General features: G+C 35.5%; 1 protein-coding gene across 13 annotated transcripts in view; it reads right to left on the reverse strand.

Annotated features, from left to right (window-relative positions):
- ARHGAP32 (Rho GTPase activating protein 32) overlaps positions 1-18173 on the reverse strand; it is a 317821-nt gene that overhangs the window by 95682 nt on the left and 203966 nt on the right. For all 13 annotated transcript variants that reach the window (XM_034934048.3, XM_034934045.3, XM_055095088.2 and 10 more), the window contains 4 exons: positions 7348-7485; positions 5463-5555; positions 4523-4645; positions 2912-2989 (listed from right to left, as the gene is read on the reverse strand). In XM_034934048.3, coding sequence (XP_034789939.2) covers positions 2912-2989; positions 4523-4645; positions 5463-5555; positions 7348-7485 — 432 coding nt within the window. The remainder of the gene's footprint in view (positions 1-2911; positions 2990-4522; positions 4646-5462; positions 5556-7347; positions 7486-18173) is intronic.

The following is an 18173-nucleotide window of genomic DNA, read 5'->3' on the forward strand; positions in this document are numbered from 1 at the left end:
CTTTGCAGGTAACAGATGCTCAACATGTCTCCTCTTTCACACCTTTCCCTGCAATTAACCATGAGTGCTCTTAGAAATGGACTAATGTGTAGAAACAGCAAGGAATGCTGAACTGTGGATTCCTGCCTTAAAATACTGATTTGCAATTTTTTTTTTTTTTTTTTGAGGTGGAGTCTTGCTCTGTCACCCAAGCTGGAGTGCAGTGGCGTGATCTCAGCTCACTGTAACCTCTACCTCCCGGGTTCAAGAGATTCTCCTGCCTCAGCCTCCCAAGCAGCTGGGATTACAGACATGCGCCACCAAGCCCAGCTAATTTTTGTATTTTTAGTAGAGATGGGGTTTCATCATGTTGGCCAGGCTTGTCTTGAACTCCTGACCTCATGATCCACCCACCTCGGCCTCCCAAAGTGCTGGGATTACAGGTGTAAGCCACTGCCCCTAGCCTGAATTTCTTTTTAAAAAAAGTTTGACAGTAACATTTAAAGACTTGTTCCTGGTTACACGGGCACCCCCCACATCAATACCTCTTCTCACAGGCACACTCCAACATGATCCATGGAAATACGATTGCCTTTCTAAGACCAATCAAGATGAAAAATAGCATTCCTATAGGAAAGATTTTTCATTATCGGTTACAAATCAATCTTTGAAGTTAGAAATTTCATTTTTGTTTTCAATAATTTGTTTTGGCAATAAACTGATGTTTAACTAGTTTTAGACTAGTTAATTTATACTCACTTTGAAAAGAATTAGTTTGTTTAGGCAATGAACTAATTGTGTGAGTCTCAATAAAACTTTGGGGTATAAAGCTATACACTTAGCACACAATCAGTACTGAATAAATATCTGTTACATAAACAAAGGGAAGACAATCATAGAATTTAAATGTTGAGAAGGAATAGAGAGGTTTTAAGTGAAACCCTCTGATTTTAAGAAGAAACTCAAATCCAAAAAAAGCAGATGACTTCCCTAAGGTGTTACAGATAGATAGATAGATAGATAGATAGATAGATAGATAGATAGATAGATAGATAGACAGACAGAAGAAAGTTAGTAGTAACATCAAGACCACAACATAACTATTATTTTAAAGCCAAATTAATCTTTTGATCATCTTTGAGACCCTTAAGTCTATTGTTCATTTCCACTAACATGAAGAACTGACTCCTTAATAGGAAAAAGATAACTGTAGTCTTCTATTTAGTTTTATATTTAATCAAAAGCACTTATTCATAGCTGGTAAGAAATCAGAGCACAGATGGAGGGGGATCCCAATAGCACAAACAAGAAGAGTTCTGGGGTAATGTGATAGGGTTTTTCTGGTCTTAACAACCAAATTAAATTACTATAGATGCTTTCATAATAGGGAAAGGGATAGATAAAATTAAACTTGTAAAATAAAAACCAGAATTCTTTAAATTTAAAAATCAACACTTATTGATAAAAAAAAATATACATCAGACCTGGTCTAACTAATAAGTATGTTCTATTTTTATTCTCACATATTTAATCTTCAAGATAATCATGTGAGGTAAACAATAGTCCCATAATCCCCATTTTACAAATGAGGAAACTGAGACACAGAGAATTAAACAATTTGCCCGAGACAACACAGGATTAAAACCTAGACAATCTGGAGCCAGAGCCCACTCTTATCCACCATCTTATAATGTTTTAAATTGTATTATTATGTTTTAATAAAAAATATATTTTATAAAAAGCTAATAATTCATTTTTATTTAATATGTAGTTAGAACTCAAAGTATTTATACAATGCTTATCAAATTTCTAACAATATAGCAGGAGCATTTTATTTATGTAGTATTTAGTAACACTTGTATAAGTAGACCACAAAAAGCCACAGGCTATATGTTAAGGATACAACTTTAAGGCATTTTCAGAGACTCCTCATAAAAAGTAGTTGCTAAGTCAGTCTAATAGATGTTATTATCAGGTCTCAAAACTGTTTAGCCATAAAGTAGTCCCTCCTTATCTGCAGGAAATATGTTCCAAGACCACTCAGGGAATGCCTGAAATCACAGATAGTACCAAACCCTAGGATACTTTTTCCTATACATGCATATACGTATGATAAAGTTTAATTTATCAATTAGGCACAGTAAGAGATTCATTACAATAACTAATAATCGACTAAAACAATTAAGTCAAATAAGGGTTACTTGAACACAGCACCTTAATACCTCAACAGTCAACCTGATAACTGAGAGGGCTACTGAATGACTAATGGGGCAGGCAGCACGTGGATACGCTGGACAAAGGGATGATTCACGTCCTGGGTGGGACAGGGAGAGATTTTATCACACTACTCAGAACAGCATGCAGTTTAAAATTTATGAATTATTTATTTTTGGAATTATCCATTTAATGTTTTCGAACCTTGGTTAACCTCAGGTAACTGAAACCATGGAAAGGGAAACCGTAGATAAGGGACTACTGAATATAGAAAAAGAAATGAGATTGCTTTAGATTCTGTTGTTCTGTAATTAAAAGTAAGTTTACATAATAGTTATAATGCCTTTTTATAGAGAAATATTAATCAAACTGACTTAATTCCAGAGAGGAAATATATGTGAATCACAATTAAAAACCTGTATTAAAAGCAAGGTCACTCCACAGGCCTTGTAACCTAAAAGTGGCCATGAGGTCTGAGACGCTATTCACATTTTCGCTTCACCACCATTTAAAGATGAAAAAGGAGATAAGAAACAACCAAAACAGTAATTAGAAAAGGAAATCTAAATCTATTATCATTACTATCTGCATTTTCTATCGTTGCAGACAAAATTTCTGATGACAAAGTCCATTACCAGCACATGTAAACAAAAGTATTACTGAATCATAAAGAAAACTTTCCTTTGAATTTTCCCACACCTAATTTGCTGCTGCCTACCTGGAATCCATGCTTGCCTCTCCACCATGTGCTTAACACTTTCGGGGGCATGTCAATAACAGAAACAATGTCTCCCACCTAGGAGAATCAAAATTTTAAGCAAAATGGTTTTAGTTAAATTTTAAACCAATTGTTATACCTAGAATTTAAATCTGAACTGTATGAAAAGGTAAAGTACTATTCATGCTCTGGCCAGTAATTTCCAAAAAAAGTACCATTTCTTTTTAAAAATCATTTAATTATCTTATGATTTGTTAAAGAGAGGTCTACAAAAAGTTAAGCAGCACAAAGACTGTGATTCAACTAACACAGGTGCAGTAACTTCAGAAAGCCAGATTCATAGCATAAGATTTTTAATGCTAGGCATCACACCATTATCATCACTTCTGTTAAAATACTGTTACTGCTGTCACTGAGAGTGATCAGATTCACTTATAAAAGATAATTTTAAATATTCATGTTTAGAAACAGTAACAGATTCCCTTAATATTACATTTAGTGAGTGCTTACCATGTGCCAGGCACTGTACTGAGCTCTTGACATATCTTATGTCAAGGGCCTAGGATGGGTTATTCTTAGTAAGTATAAAATTTGATGTCAACTACACTTCTTTCAATAGATAGTAAAATATAATTATATCCACTAAAAAGCTAACTTTCTTCACTGTAAAAGAAAAACTACTGAGTTTAAACTCATATAAAATCATAAATATAAAAATTACAGTAGTTTTTAATAATATATTCAATGGAAGTTATATTCTTCAATCAAAAGAAATGCTGGTATCTATGATAAAACATAGTTAAGAACTTCAGAGCAATGTTACTAACATATACTATAGAGCTTTAGGAATTTTTCTTTTGTATATTCACAACTGATCTTACATATCATGTATAAGCCATTTTGTAAAGCCATATATGCTAACATCATCATTCCAAGACCTACATTTCTTTCTGTACAGAACCTAAAAGTTTGAAAACAGTTCAGATTCTATGCAGTAAAAAGTTATACTGTTATTTCTTAAATTTAATAACTGTCAGCATTTTTTTTCTCTCATTAGCCAATATATATCTTTAGAGGAAAAAATTTAATTCCCCTCCTTTTATATGTGGTAGCAAGATGTGTTCATTTCACCTTTTATCTGTTCTTTAACTCAATCTTTCAACAATATGTGAAAAAAAATGTATCATTGGGTATTGTTTTTAGGTACAAAAACACAAAAAGACAGACCTTGCTTTCCAGAAGCTCAATGAGACAAAGAGGAGAACAATCATGATTAAATATAATAAGTGATATATCAGCAATAAGCCATGAGCACAGTTCAGAATGACATTCAATTCAGGTTTTGGGGGGTATGTATTTGCATGGAGTGAGGGGAGGGAGATCAAGAATGACTTCCCAGACAAAACAGGAGACACTTAATCTCAGTTTTCAAGGATGAGTACTGTCACTTAAACAAAAATAGAAGATATTACAGGCTGAAATATAAAAGACTATGGAAAAACCTGGTGCTTTTCATTTTTTTAAAAATTAAGGAAATGGTTAAGAACAGTCAAAGATGAGGCCAGAAAGTTAGCAAGAACCAAATAACAAACAACCTCTTTAACTATTTACCTCTAAGGTCAGTTCGTCAGGGGCCCGAGCAGTGTACCTCTTGATAACATGGGCAGCACCGACAGCAGGAGTGTTGATGGATGACTCCTCATGAACCAAAAGGTGATTTCCCTTATTATCAATCTATCACGAAGAAAATGTACTATGAGATAAAGACACTGGACTTGCAAATGCTTCTTTGACTATCTATAAAAGAAATTCATTTTAATTTAGAGATACAATAACCCAAAGAGTCTTAAAAAAAAAAAACTACCATTTACTGGGTAGTAGAAATATGCTAGTCATTGTGCTGTGCCTATAACATATACAGTTTAATTTAATCCTCATAACTCCAAAAAAAAATACTTATCATCATTTAAAGGTGAGATGCTAAAGATGAAAGAGGCTATGTAATTTACAAGAGATTCAATACTTTTTCCAAGATCTCAACGCAGGTTGGCCCATAGTTCTATATTCTTTCCACTTTCCATCTTGCATTCCCAATTTCCAGTGGGAGGAGAAAACAATATAACTCTACATATGCACATTAAGAATAAATATGTAATCTATTTACTGAATAATGTTTCACTCAATACTTACTCTTAAAAAGGACTCTTTAAAAAGTTGTCCCTTGCTAATAACTGAAAAATATTTTCAATTACTAAGTCAACTAAAAAAATGTACACCTTGCTGAATATATACATTAGTATACTAAACACCAAAATAACAGGTATCATCGAGATTCATAAAATATATTAAGATTAGTTTCCAAGATTATCAAAGAAAGATTTGAGATGAAAAAATATTTCGTGTATCACGTATCTATCCTCCCAGATGCTGAGAATATACTTCATTTCTTTGATTCCTGAAGCTCAACAGACATCAAAATTATGTTAATATCAAATTTCTTAAGTAGATAATTTAAATATACATTTTTCATGAAAAGTGAATTAGGAAATACCTCCATCCAGGTAAGGGCGGGCCCACAGTTGATCTTGTTGCCAGCGATAGCTGAAAGGCGTGACAGGTAAGCCATAAGCATCTGAGTGACCGACTGAAAAGAAAAAGATCAGTGTAACTGAGTAAAGATACTATGCTCTCTGGCAGGGAAAACTGGATGGTTTCTGGAAGAAAAAAATCTATAGATCTTTAGGCATTTTAATAGTTACAGAGGACTCTTCACAGAAACTTACCAGTAGCACTATGGGCACTTACATAGCAAGTCAGCCCCTGTCTCATGCAGAGCTTCAACTTCTAGCCCCTTATCATCAGCGATCATACTATTCCATGGTTTCTAATTTTGACACTTTCTATTTTTGTACTGAATATGCAAAAAGATAACTATAGCAGATACATATTTGGCTTTTCTGCCTAAATTTCCCCCTACTACTCGGAAACCCTTTTCCCCAAGACTCACTGTAATCTTCCATGCACATGGCTGTGGCAGGAGCAGCCATGTTCATACGTGATCCTATACCATGGTTCAGCCGACTGGTCCAGGAATATGCCCCAGTATTAGTTGGACCAATCAAGAGCTAACCCAGGAATTAGGAACTGTGACACAGATTCTAGCTCAGTCTGGCTGCTCTCTTAAAAGGGGATAAAAACCTGGGACCTCTTGGTAGTGGCCATGTTTTAGGATAATCTGAGAGAAAAAAATGAAACAAAAAAAATGAAATGAAGCAGAAATGGGAAATGCAGATAAAGGGACTTTCAGATTTTCTATGGTACGAAGAGATCCGTATTTTAAGACACTCCTGAGACCCTGCTGCAGTGTCCGTTATATTTTAGCACTTAATGAACCCACTGAATCTCAGAACATCACTTTATTTAGATCTGGTGGGGGGAGTGGCTTACACCAATTTTTAATTATTTCCTTGCATCCACTCTCTCCTCCTGTAACTCCCATCAGTAGAAACCTCTCTGGACCTATTCTCCATGACTCCCAACTGTTCTCTCACAACTTTTTAACTTTCTGTCCCTTCCAGGGGTTGTATTCTTATAAATGACTTGGCTTGATCATTCAACTCCCTGACTTTCTCTTCAGCTGGGTACATTCTGTATGGAGTCCAGTTACTCAGGTTTGCTCTTACTAAATTAATTTAAATGATCCTATATTCGTTTACAACATCTCTGATTTTAGTTTATTTAAATCCATTTCATGAATGTGACAGCTTCACTTTCTCTCAGAGGATAGTAATCATCCTTTGAAAAGCCTTGTTTGTACCTCTCAGTTATTTTATTTATTCAGTTTCTATGTGTAAACTTTCTAGTTTCCTTGTGTTTTGCAGTCTTGTTGCACTCACATGTTTAGGCTATATTTACTTTTCCCCATAAACCTTATCCCATCTACTTTTAAAGATTCCTTACAATTTTTGATTCCCAATGGTACTTTTGGTTTAATGATGCTATAAAGAATCTCTGTTTAGAAATCTTTTACGTTTTTACTATTTATTTTTTTGTAGGGGTGAAGGTAGGTGCATACACACAGCATGCTGTCATAAACTACTCAACACTGTTAATATGGATCCCTTTCATCATGAAAGGCAATGTTTTTCCATATTTTTGCTTCCACTTTTATGTGCTCTCTGGAGAATGTTTTGCTCATATATATTGCTTGTTGATATATTGTTATGAGTTGTTTTCCCTTATAAAATTACACACTGAACCTACTTTCATTCTAAACATTATATTTAACATTACTAACTTTTCAGTTATGAAACAGGCAAGTAGTCCCAGGAATCATCCTGAGTGTTCAGTATAAGCTTTTGTTTAGTATACAGACAAAAACTTCTGCAAACTCATATATAGTGATTACCTCTGTACTAAATGTACTAAATGCTTACCTCTGGACTGTCCTTCAGGGTGTCAGAACGGGGAAGTTCTGAGAGCTGGGAAAATCTTCGGTCATAAATACACAGATGAAGATGTTTATCAAGTACCCGAAAATCTTCATAACTTCTTTTAACAATCCAACTTTTTCCCTATTGGTAGAAAAAAGAAACTCATATAATTCACCTCTATTGGGGAATACTTATCAATCAGGCCATATTCTATAATGTTATTTTATTCATGAGATTTTATATTTTCTAATGAGAAGTTTCTATTAACTTGATAGTTAATAGCTAAAACTGTGAAACACTCTAATAAGTTATATTACATTAAAAGGCCAATAATTGAAAATAAGATAGAACTCTCCACCATCCCTCTTCGTACTGCTGGTCAAAATCCACTGCCTCACTTTCAGAACAATAACTGCTAAATGGTTAAGATAACATGTGATTTTAAATCTACCAAAAAGTAAAAAACCATAAAATAACTTTGGGTAGGAGAATATTAACTGAAATTAAAGAAAAATAAAATCAGGTTTTGATTTGTTACTACCAACATTTTCTGTGACTGAGATCGGAAATATACTAAAAAACCAAAACTACTGAAGTCTTCCTCTATAAATATTTGATATTCATACAGCATCTAGAAACCTCAGCTCTCCCAGCCTCTCAGGCCTTCCTTTCTTTGCCCAATCTCACAAGCTCATTTTTCAAAATTACACTCATAAAGGATATTTATTAGATACTATCTTCTAATCTTCTCTTGAATCTATCACTTCTTGTTCAGTCCTATAGCCCAAGCTTCAGTAAGAACCATCATCATTTCTTACCTGAAATATTGCTAATGTGCCTTGCCTTTGAACTCCTCCCCTGCACCCCCAACTACAAAATACAGAGTTTATCAGCTCACACCGCAACAACAACAAGTCCTTCAAAAGCTCCTGTGGTGAGTAATGATGAGCAAATCCCGACTGTATAGCATATAGTTTTGCAATGTAATTTAATTTTTATGTAGAGCCTTTTGGCTCATAAAAATCTGGAGGGTCTGAAAGAAAAAGCCTTCAGAGACACCAGTTCCTCCATCTGCCCCAGACAACTGGAGCAGAAACAGAGGGTATCACCTCATGAGAGGGTGCTGATTTCTAATCACTAGTGTATCAAAAATTAACATGATAAACTTGCATAATCCCACTTTGGACTGTAATCCTCCACGACATAGACAAAAAGTCATTACCAGCTCCCTCTTTCAGAGGGTTCTAAGAATGAAATAATAGATGTGGTCAAGACTTCTACACTTGACCTTGGCTGAAAGGCAGAGAAGCAATGTGACTGAGACTTTTGAAGAACAGTGTCCTGGTCCCTATTCTAAGAGATGCTAATTCACTAAGTCTGGAAAGGGATCCAGTTAGTTCTGACGATCAGCCTGAATTGAGCGCCACTGGTCTACAGGATTAAACCCAAACTATCCCCACATTTCACAGCTTTTATCATCTGGGCCCTGTCTAAATTTCCAGACTGATCTCACTGGCTATTACTCCATGCCCTTTCTTGGCTTCCAGTTATATTGAACGATTTGCATGTATTCGATTCATGAGCTGAATGTTCCTTTCCTTGCCTTCATGATTCTGTAAGTGCTGTTTGTTCTTCCTGCCATGTTAGCTCTTTCTTTGATGCTTTGCTCAAGCAAACTCCTTTATTTTCTCAGTTCTATCACTACCTTCTACCCAAAGCATTCCTGGGAACTGCCAAGTTATGATGTACAAGCATCATTTTATTTCAAATTTGCCAAAGTGGTAACACCAATTTATTCACCCAACAGTAGTATATGAGTTCCCACTGCCCCAAAATCCTTGCAGTTCTTGGCATCATCAGAATTTACAGCACTGCTAACCAGATAGAGATGAAATGGTATCTTCTTTTAATTTACATTCCCTTGATTATGAGTGAAGCTTAGCATCTTTTCATTTGTTATTAAGATTTATTTTTGTATGAATTGCCTATTACTACCAAAATCCTGTTCATTTTCTCTATTACAATGACTTTTATGTATTGACTTCTAGAAGATTTGTTTACTAATATATTGGAAAAATAATCTTCATAATTGACATGTATTGTAAAACACTTTATCCAAGTCTGAGACTGTCCCCTCAATTTGCAGTATCTCATCAAAAAGAAGGAACATAAAACTTTATTTCCTTCTTTATGAATATAATCACAGATTAGGTAGTTTGCTGAAATTTTCACATAGGTATGTGAAAGAACAAGTATGAAAATAAGTATCCAATAAAATAATTTAAATTTTCATCTGAAAGAGAAAGCCTTACAGCCATCACCCATAGTATTTCAAATTTATCCATTATATCTTCTGATTTAGGTTTGGCCTACAGTGTTTTTAGAAACTGCATTTGAAAACATTTAGGTACAGCACAGCAAGCACAAGTTTGCCAATGTCATTACCACACCCAGCCATTTTCCTTAACTAACATTACCTATACAGATGCTGAATATATTTAGATTTACCAACTCCTGAAATAAATACACAGCTAATAGCTTGGCTCTAGGACCACAATGTCCCAATTGTGAATCCTGGTTATTTAAGAATTAAATCAAATAAATCAATGTAAAGTGCTTAGTAGTAGGCAGATAGAAATTGCTCAATACATGCTAGCTATTACTACTCTATTAATGTGGAGAACTTACTCTGGGCTGAACCTACCAAAAGTAGAAAACAAGGTTTCCAAACAAATTCTCAGGATATTTAGCAGAACAAGCAACCAGTCACCAATGTTCAACAACTCAAAAGACAAAAGAACATTCTTAACAATTACTTCTTAGTGCATCAGGGTTTCAGTCAGCTAAAAGTTAATATATCTTTAGAGATCAAAGGTTGCTTTCCATATTGGCTGAATCATCAGCTTCAGCTTTGGAGAATAAAATCTCAAATTCAACATTATTGTTTTGGAATAATTCAGCATGCCCTGGTGATCATTCACTTATGTTTTGTTTTTCTGCTCCTTTTCACGAGAAGATGTATTAGGCTTCAACTCCAAGCATGTGTACAATTATTCCATGGTATTAAAGGTGAGGAGAGAAATGATCTGCAATTTGGTAGGCTCACATTTATTACTCCTTTGGAAGAAGTGGTCAAGATCACTGAAATGTAGTCCTACATTTTTTGGTGCCTGGTGCTTGTAGAAGAGAAATAGGCTTTGCTTCTAATCCTTTTTCAGCCAACACTCTTTAGGAAATAGAGAGTGTTCTGGTGTATTATAAGGTAATCTTTGCTAGTTGGAATATCATTTTCCCTTGTCTTACATAATAGATTTCTAGAGCTACATAAGTGTGAAACAGAGGGAAGAGAGAAGAAAAAAAGAAAGAATGAGAACAGCAGCCAGTAATTGAGAATGCAAGATCTGAATTTATACTACCCTAGGCTATGTGCTAATCACTTGACCATAGATAACTATTCCACAGTTTCCTCATCTGTAAAATGGGGAGGCTAATAGTAACTGGGGTTGTCAGAAGAGTAAGTGAAATAATCCACGTAAGGTGCTTAACAGACTCCCTGGAAACCATTCATTAAATATTAGCTATCACTATTGGTATTTTTCTCACTGTTAAAGCTGTCTGGAATAAAAATAACTTTTGCATGCTATATTGCTCATGCATCTATCATGCATGGAGTATAGCAGGCAAATATTAGTTTGGTTAAATTGTTAACATGCCCAGCCAGACACTAGAACAATGCCTCCACTAATAAAGACTGATTTTGAAAAAGGTGTTTAAACTTCCAAACTGACAGATTTGGGAGTTCTAAGATGACAGTACAATAATTGATAACAAGATTATAAATAACACATTTGTATTTAAGTTTATGTTGCAATGTCTTATACTTCCTTAGCATTAATTCCTAAAAATGTGACATTAGCAGAAACTGGGTTAAGGGTAAATAGGATATTTCTGTACTATTTTTATAGCTTTTCTGTGAGTCTAAAATCGTTGTGAAATGAAAAGTTAAAATAAATATATACAAAATTCCTAAAAATTGACACGTTGTACCAATTTTTACTGCTTGGGTCTATTTCAAATGCATCTTCACAAATACTAAAAATAATGACTTAAAAATTTTCCAGTAGGTGAAAAACTGTATCTTCTTTCATTTGCCTTTTATTGACTTAATGAAGCTAAACACAATTTCATATTTCTCAGTCACTTTTATTTCTTCTTTTATAAAAAATTCATATTTTTGCCAACCTTTCTACTGAGTATATTGTATATTACTATAACATATCATCAAACTACAGTATAATTGTATGTTTAATCAAATTATTTGATGGAACTATTAGCCTTTTGAGAGCTGTAACCTACTTAGGCCTTTGAGAGCTGTAACACTCAGTGAGTTACAATCAAGAAAATTCCTTGAATGTATACTGATGTTATTTATTAAATGGTTTATTACACAATATTGAACTTTCTGCTTAAAAGATCTCAAAGAGAAATTAGTCTTGAATGGGATTATATCAAACTAAAAAGCTTCTGCACAGCAAAGAAAATGATTATCAGGGCAAAGAAAACCTCCACAGATTGGGAAAAAATACATCTTATAAAGGGTTAATATCTGAAATATATTTTAAAAATTCAAAGAACTCTACAGAAAAAAAAATAACCCAATTAACCAATGGGCAAAAGCACTGAACAGACATTTCTCAAAAGATAACATACAAATGGTCAACAGATATTATGAAAAAATGCTCAATATCACTAGTCATTAGGGAAGTGCAAATTAATACCACAATGAGATATCATCTTGCATCTGTCAAAATGGCTATTATCAAAAAGACAAAAGATGGTGTCGGCAAAGCTGTAGAGAAAAGGAAACAAGGGACTCCCCATACACTTTTGTTGGAAATATAAATTGGTACAGCCATATTGGAAAACTATATGGAGGTTCCTCAAAAAACTAAAAATAGAATTACCATATGACTCAATAATCCCACATCTAGATATATATCCTAAGAACTTGAAATCAGTATGTCAAGAAGATATCTGCTCTCCTTGGTTCACTATAGCCTTATTTACAATAGCCAAGTTATGGAATCAACTTAAGTGTCCATCACTGGATCAGTAGATAAAAACAAATGTGGTATACGTACACAATGGAATACTATTCAGCCTTAAAGGAAATCCTGTCATTTGCAACAACACTGATAAATCTGGAGGACATTATGCGCAATAAAATAAGCCTGGCAAAAAAAGACAAATATCACATGGTCTCACATGTAGAATCTGAATCAACTGAATTCATAGAAGCAGAGTTGAATGGTGATTAACATGAGCTGAGGATAGGGAAAGTGAAGAGATGTTGGTCAATGGGTACAAAGTTGTAGTTAGGAGGAATAAGTAATAAGTAGTTAAGGTAGAAAAAATAAATAACTTCAGAATATGAATCACTAAAAAAAGAAATGTGTTGGTCTCATTTGCTTCAGGCATTCTTCCCACAGAGGTATTTAAAATATATTTTTAAAAGAGGTATTAAAATATTTTTTGTTATACGCTTTTTATTTGTTCTGCCAGCTCAACTTCTAGTTCATTTGGTTTTGTGTTACCAAGTACCACATGGAAATGACAGGCCATACAAAAATACATTCGTGATACAGTTCCATTTCAGAAGTGATCAATGTCTGTCTAGTTACAAAGTAATCACTGGACTTCTGGTTACTGGTCTGCTATGTAAGGAGCTCAGAAGTCACTGGTTAACAAGTAAAAAGCTGAACAAAGTGAAAATCAACAGATCTTTCTTAAATCTGTTACAGAAGTGGGGTCACGGAACAAATCACTATCCCCCTCCCAAATTAGAGGCAGACAGGTAAATACAGAGAATTGCACTTACCCACAGCAGAAATCCACACGCAGAAACCTCTGTGGGAACCAGTGCTAGGGTAGGAAAAGTTAATCTATAATTGATAAATTGCTAGAGGCTCAGGGATGACTGAGCAATAAAAACTCCCGGAGAACCCCGTCACAGGAGCCACACACTTTTGTGAGCTCTACTAGGTCCTCACAGTAAATACTGAAAAAAATCTCCTTGTGCTCTTAAGAGGGACAGGAGAAAATAAACTGAAACACACCCAAACACTATGTTTTCAACAAAGTCTGCCCTCAGGAAAAACTCTTACCACAGCCTCATTTTCTGGAGTAAGAAGAAAATCCAGCTCCAGCTTCTTCGAGCTTTCCACTGGGGAGAAGAGGAATACCAAACTCCAGCCCACTCCAGTCATCGTGTCCTACCTAAAGGTGCAGGATGGAGGGCTGTGAACTGAGATTCATGTGTGAAGTTCACAGTTCAGAGGCACAGGCTCACAAAAAGACTGAGACCTAATCACAGGATCATGGAATGCTTCCCCCCACACACACACCTTACCATCACATTACTAACGGGCTATTTAACATACTTCTTTGACCCACCTTATGTCCACCTTCAACAAAAAATTACAACGTGAACTAAAAGGAAAAAAACACTGTTTAAAGAGACTGAAGACGCATCAGAAAAAGAGTCAAAGATGGCAGGAATGTTGGAATTATCAGACCAATAATTTAAAAGAACATGATTAATCTGCTAAAAGCTTTAAGGAAAAAGTAGACAATATGCAAGAACAGATGTAAGCAGAGAATTGGAAATTATAACAAAGAATAAAAAATGCTAGAGATCAAAAACAGAAATGATGAATGTCTTTGATGGATTCATTAGTTGACTGGACACAGCTGAGGGAAGAATTGGAGCTTGAGGGTATCACAATAGAAACAACCAAAACTGAAATGCAAAGAGAGAAAAGACTAAAGAAAAGGAACAGAACATCTAGAAATTGTGGGAAAACTATAAAAGGTATGATACATACATACTGAAAATACCAGAAGGAGAAGAAATGGAGAAAGGAGCAAAACCAATATTTCCAGCAATAATGACCGAGACACAAAATCACCAGTCCTGGAAGCTCAGAGAACATAAAGCAGGATAAACTGCATCACCCTCCTCAAAAAAAAAAAAAAAAAAAAAAACCTTCAGCAAATCCAAGATAAAGAAAATATCTTGAAAGAAGCTGGGAGTTTCCGGGGAAACACCTTACCTATAGAGGGTCAAAATCGGAATTATATAACATATTCTCAGAAACCACAGAAGCAAGAAGAGAGTAGAGTAAATGTTTTAAGTATTAACAAAATAACCCCTACCCAGCAACCTAGAATTCCATACTCTGCAAAATTATCCCTCAAAAATGAAAGAGAAATAAAGCTTGTCAAACAAAAATTGAGAAAATTTGTGGCCAGCAGACCTGCTCTGTAAGAAATGTAAAAGAAGTTCTTTAAAGAAAAAGAAAATGATACAGATCAGAAACCTGTAGCTACATAAAGAATGGAAAAGTAATGGAGAAGAATAAGTGAATGTAAAATACAACTTTGGTTCCTTATTCTTAATTGATACAACAGATAATAGTTTGTTCAAATAATAGCAACAACAATGTACTTGACTATGTGTGTTTTACATATATATATGTGTATGGAGGTATGTGTATATGTATATGCTTATGTATGATTTCTATATGTAAAATGAATGACAGTAATAATACAAAGGATAGAGAGGAATTACAAATAATTTTTATTACAAGGCACCTGCACAATCCATGACGCAGTATAATTATTTGAAAGTGAACTAGGATTAGTTGTAATGTATATCACAACCTGTAGTGCAACCACTAAAAAAAAAAATTTTTCTTCTTTTTTTGAGACGGAGTCTCGCTCTGTTACCCAGGCTGGTGTGCAGTGGTCTGATCTCGGCTCACTGCAACCTCCGCCTCCCAGGTTCAAGCGATTCTCCTGCCTCAGCTTCCCTAGTAGCTGGGACTACAAGCACCCGCCACCATGCCTGGCTAATTTTTTGTATTTTTAGTAGAGACAGGTTTCACCATGTTAGCCAGGATGGCCTCGATCTCCTGACCACATGATCCGCTCGCCTCGGCCTCCCAAAGTGCTGGGATTACAGGCATGAGCCACCACACCCGGCCTAAAAAAAATTTTTTTAATGTAATTGATATTCTAAGAAAGGAGACAAAATGGAAACATATAAAATGCTCAATTAAAAACAAAAAAAGAGAATTGATCATAAGTGTTCTCACCACACATGCAAAAAAAGGTAACTGTGAGGTGATGGATATGTAACTTAGCTGCAGTCATCATCGCACAACGCATACACATATCAAAATATCACATTCTACACCTTAAATATATGTAATTTTTATTTGACAATTATATATACCACAATAAAGTTGGAAAAAAACACACAAAAAGGAGACAAAGTATGGAAAACAAAAATAGGGACAAAGAACAAGGGCAATAAACAGAAACAATGACAGGCAGATATTAATCCAACTATATCAATAATCACTTTAAACATCAGTGGTCTAACATACCAATTAAAAGACAAACTGTCAGAGTGGATCAAATACAGGACCCAACTGTCTAAAAGAAATCAACTTTAAATATAAGATAGATTAAAATAAAATGATAAAGAGATGCCATACTAACTTTTTAATTAAAAAAGCAAAAATAGCTATATTTACTTCAGTCAGAGCAGACTTCAGAGGAAAGAAAGTTATGAGGGATAAATGGGGCACTCAGTAATGTCAAATGGATCAATACTCCAAGAAGACATAAAACAATCTTTAATATTTATGTGCTTAAAAACAGACTATGAAAGTACTGTGAGGCAAATACTGATTAAATTGCAAGGAGAAATAATTACAGTTGTAATTATTTAACACCCTCTATAAGAAATTATTTAACACCCCCCTATTAGAAATGAATAGATCCAGTAGGCAGAAAATCAATAAGAAAATAGTTGACTTAACGGTACCATCAATCAACTGGATATAATTGATATTAATAGAATACCTTAACAACAACGGATTACACATGCTTCTGAGGCTCATATGGAACAGTCACTGTATCTTGGGGACACATTCTGGGGCATAAAACATACCATAACAAGTTTTTAAAAAATAGAATTCATAATATGTCTGCTCACAGAGTGTCAGAGGTGTTTGAACCAGAAGGACTCCATCTTGAAGAGGTGCTGAGTGAAATGAGGCTGAGACCTACTGGGCTGCATTCCGAGGAGGTTAGGCATTCTAAGTCACAGGATGAGACAGGTCGGTACAAAATACAGATCACAAAGACCTTGCTGATAAAATAGCAGGCGGTAAAGAAGCCGGCCAAAACCCGCCAAAACCAAGATGGTGATGAAAGTGACCTTTAGTCATCCTCACTGCTCATTATACACTAATTATAATGTACTAGCATGCTAAAAGACACTCCCACCAGCACCACAACAGTTTACAAATGAGATAACAACGTCAAGAAGTTACCCTATATGATCTAACAATGAGACAAACCCTCAGTTCTGGGAACTACCCACCCTTTTTCCCTAGAAAACTCATGAATAATCCAACCCTTACTTAGCATACAATCAAGAAATAACATAAAAATAGCCAACGAGCGGCCCATGCTGTTGCTCTGCCTATGGAGTAGCCATTCTTTATTCCTTTATTTTCCTAATAAACTTGCTTTCACGTTATGGGCTCTCCCCAAATTCTTTCTTGTGCAATATCCAAGAACCCTCTCTTGGGGTCTGGATCAGGACCTCTTTTCAGTAATGAGACCACAAGGAATTAAACTATTAGTCAATAACAGAAAAAATTTCCACAAGGAATTAAACTATTAGTCAATAATAGAAAAAATAGTTGAAAAATACCAAAAAATTTGGAGATTAAATGACACACTTCTAAATAAAACATGGGTAAAAGAAGAAATCTCAAGAGAAATTACTAAATATTTTGAACCAAATAAAAACAAAAATACAACTTACCCAAATTTGTGGGAGGCAGTGAAAGCAGTGCTTAGAGAAAAATCCATAGCATTGAACGCATGCATCAGAAAAGAAGAGAGGAGAAAAATGGTGGCTAGGAGGCAAGACTAACTTGCAGATCCCACTCGGACAGACAGAACAGCATGTGGAGGCTCACATCATGAACTTTTCCTCCCAAAACCATCCCAGGAACATACCAGGAAAACCAAAAGAAGTCACAAACCGTTGGAAAAAAGCAGTTTGCTGCTGCAAACTCCATGAGACAGCCGAAAAACTGTGAGTGCCCAAAGTGTGAAAGGGGGAAAGTCTGCCTCTGAACACTCATACTCACTGGGGAACCTGAAAATCCAGATCATGGAAGAAAGATTTAACCTTACCTAGAGCAGAAATGAATTTAGAGAGCTGAGTGAAATATAAAAGTAGAAGCAGCAGCTGGAAGAGTCCTGTAGACACTTTCCTGGGCACTTCCTGGTCCCTAGAGAGGCCCAGGGAAGCCATTTCTGACTTTATCTCACAGGGGTTCTTTGGGAGGGATGCCAGTGGAACTGGGGATAGACCACAGGAAAAAGGAAAGTTCCAGCTCAATTTTGTAATAACTTTGATGAAGCGCAAATTTTCCTAGGCAGAATCCAGGTTGGGTAGGGAGGTAAACAGGAAGCACAGATAGGAGTACAGAAGACAAGGTAGATGGGGAGGGGTGAAGCCTGAAAGCCCTGCGTGTTTTCTCAGCAGGGAGGCTTGTAGCCTGGGGCAAGATTTCAGTCCTGCTCACCAGCTGACAGGATATAAACTTGGTGCTGTTGATGGGGGACAGTGGGAGTGAGACTGGCCTTCCTGGCTGCATGGGAGCTGGATGAAACCCGTCACTGCCAACTTTCCGCAACTTCCCTAGTGACCTGTATGATGCAGCAGAAGCAGTCATAAT

This window comes from Pan paniscus, chromosome 9 (genome assembly GCF_029289425.2).
Source record: "Pan paniscus chromosome 9, NHGRI_mPanPan1-v2.0_pri, whole genome shotgun sequence".
Taxonomy (NCBI): domain Eukaryota; kingdom Metazoa; phylum Chordata; class Mammalia; order Primates; family Hominidae; genus Pan; species Pan paniscus.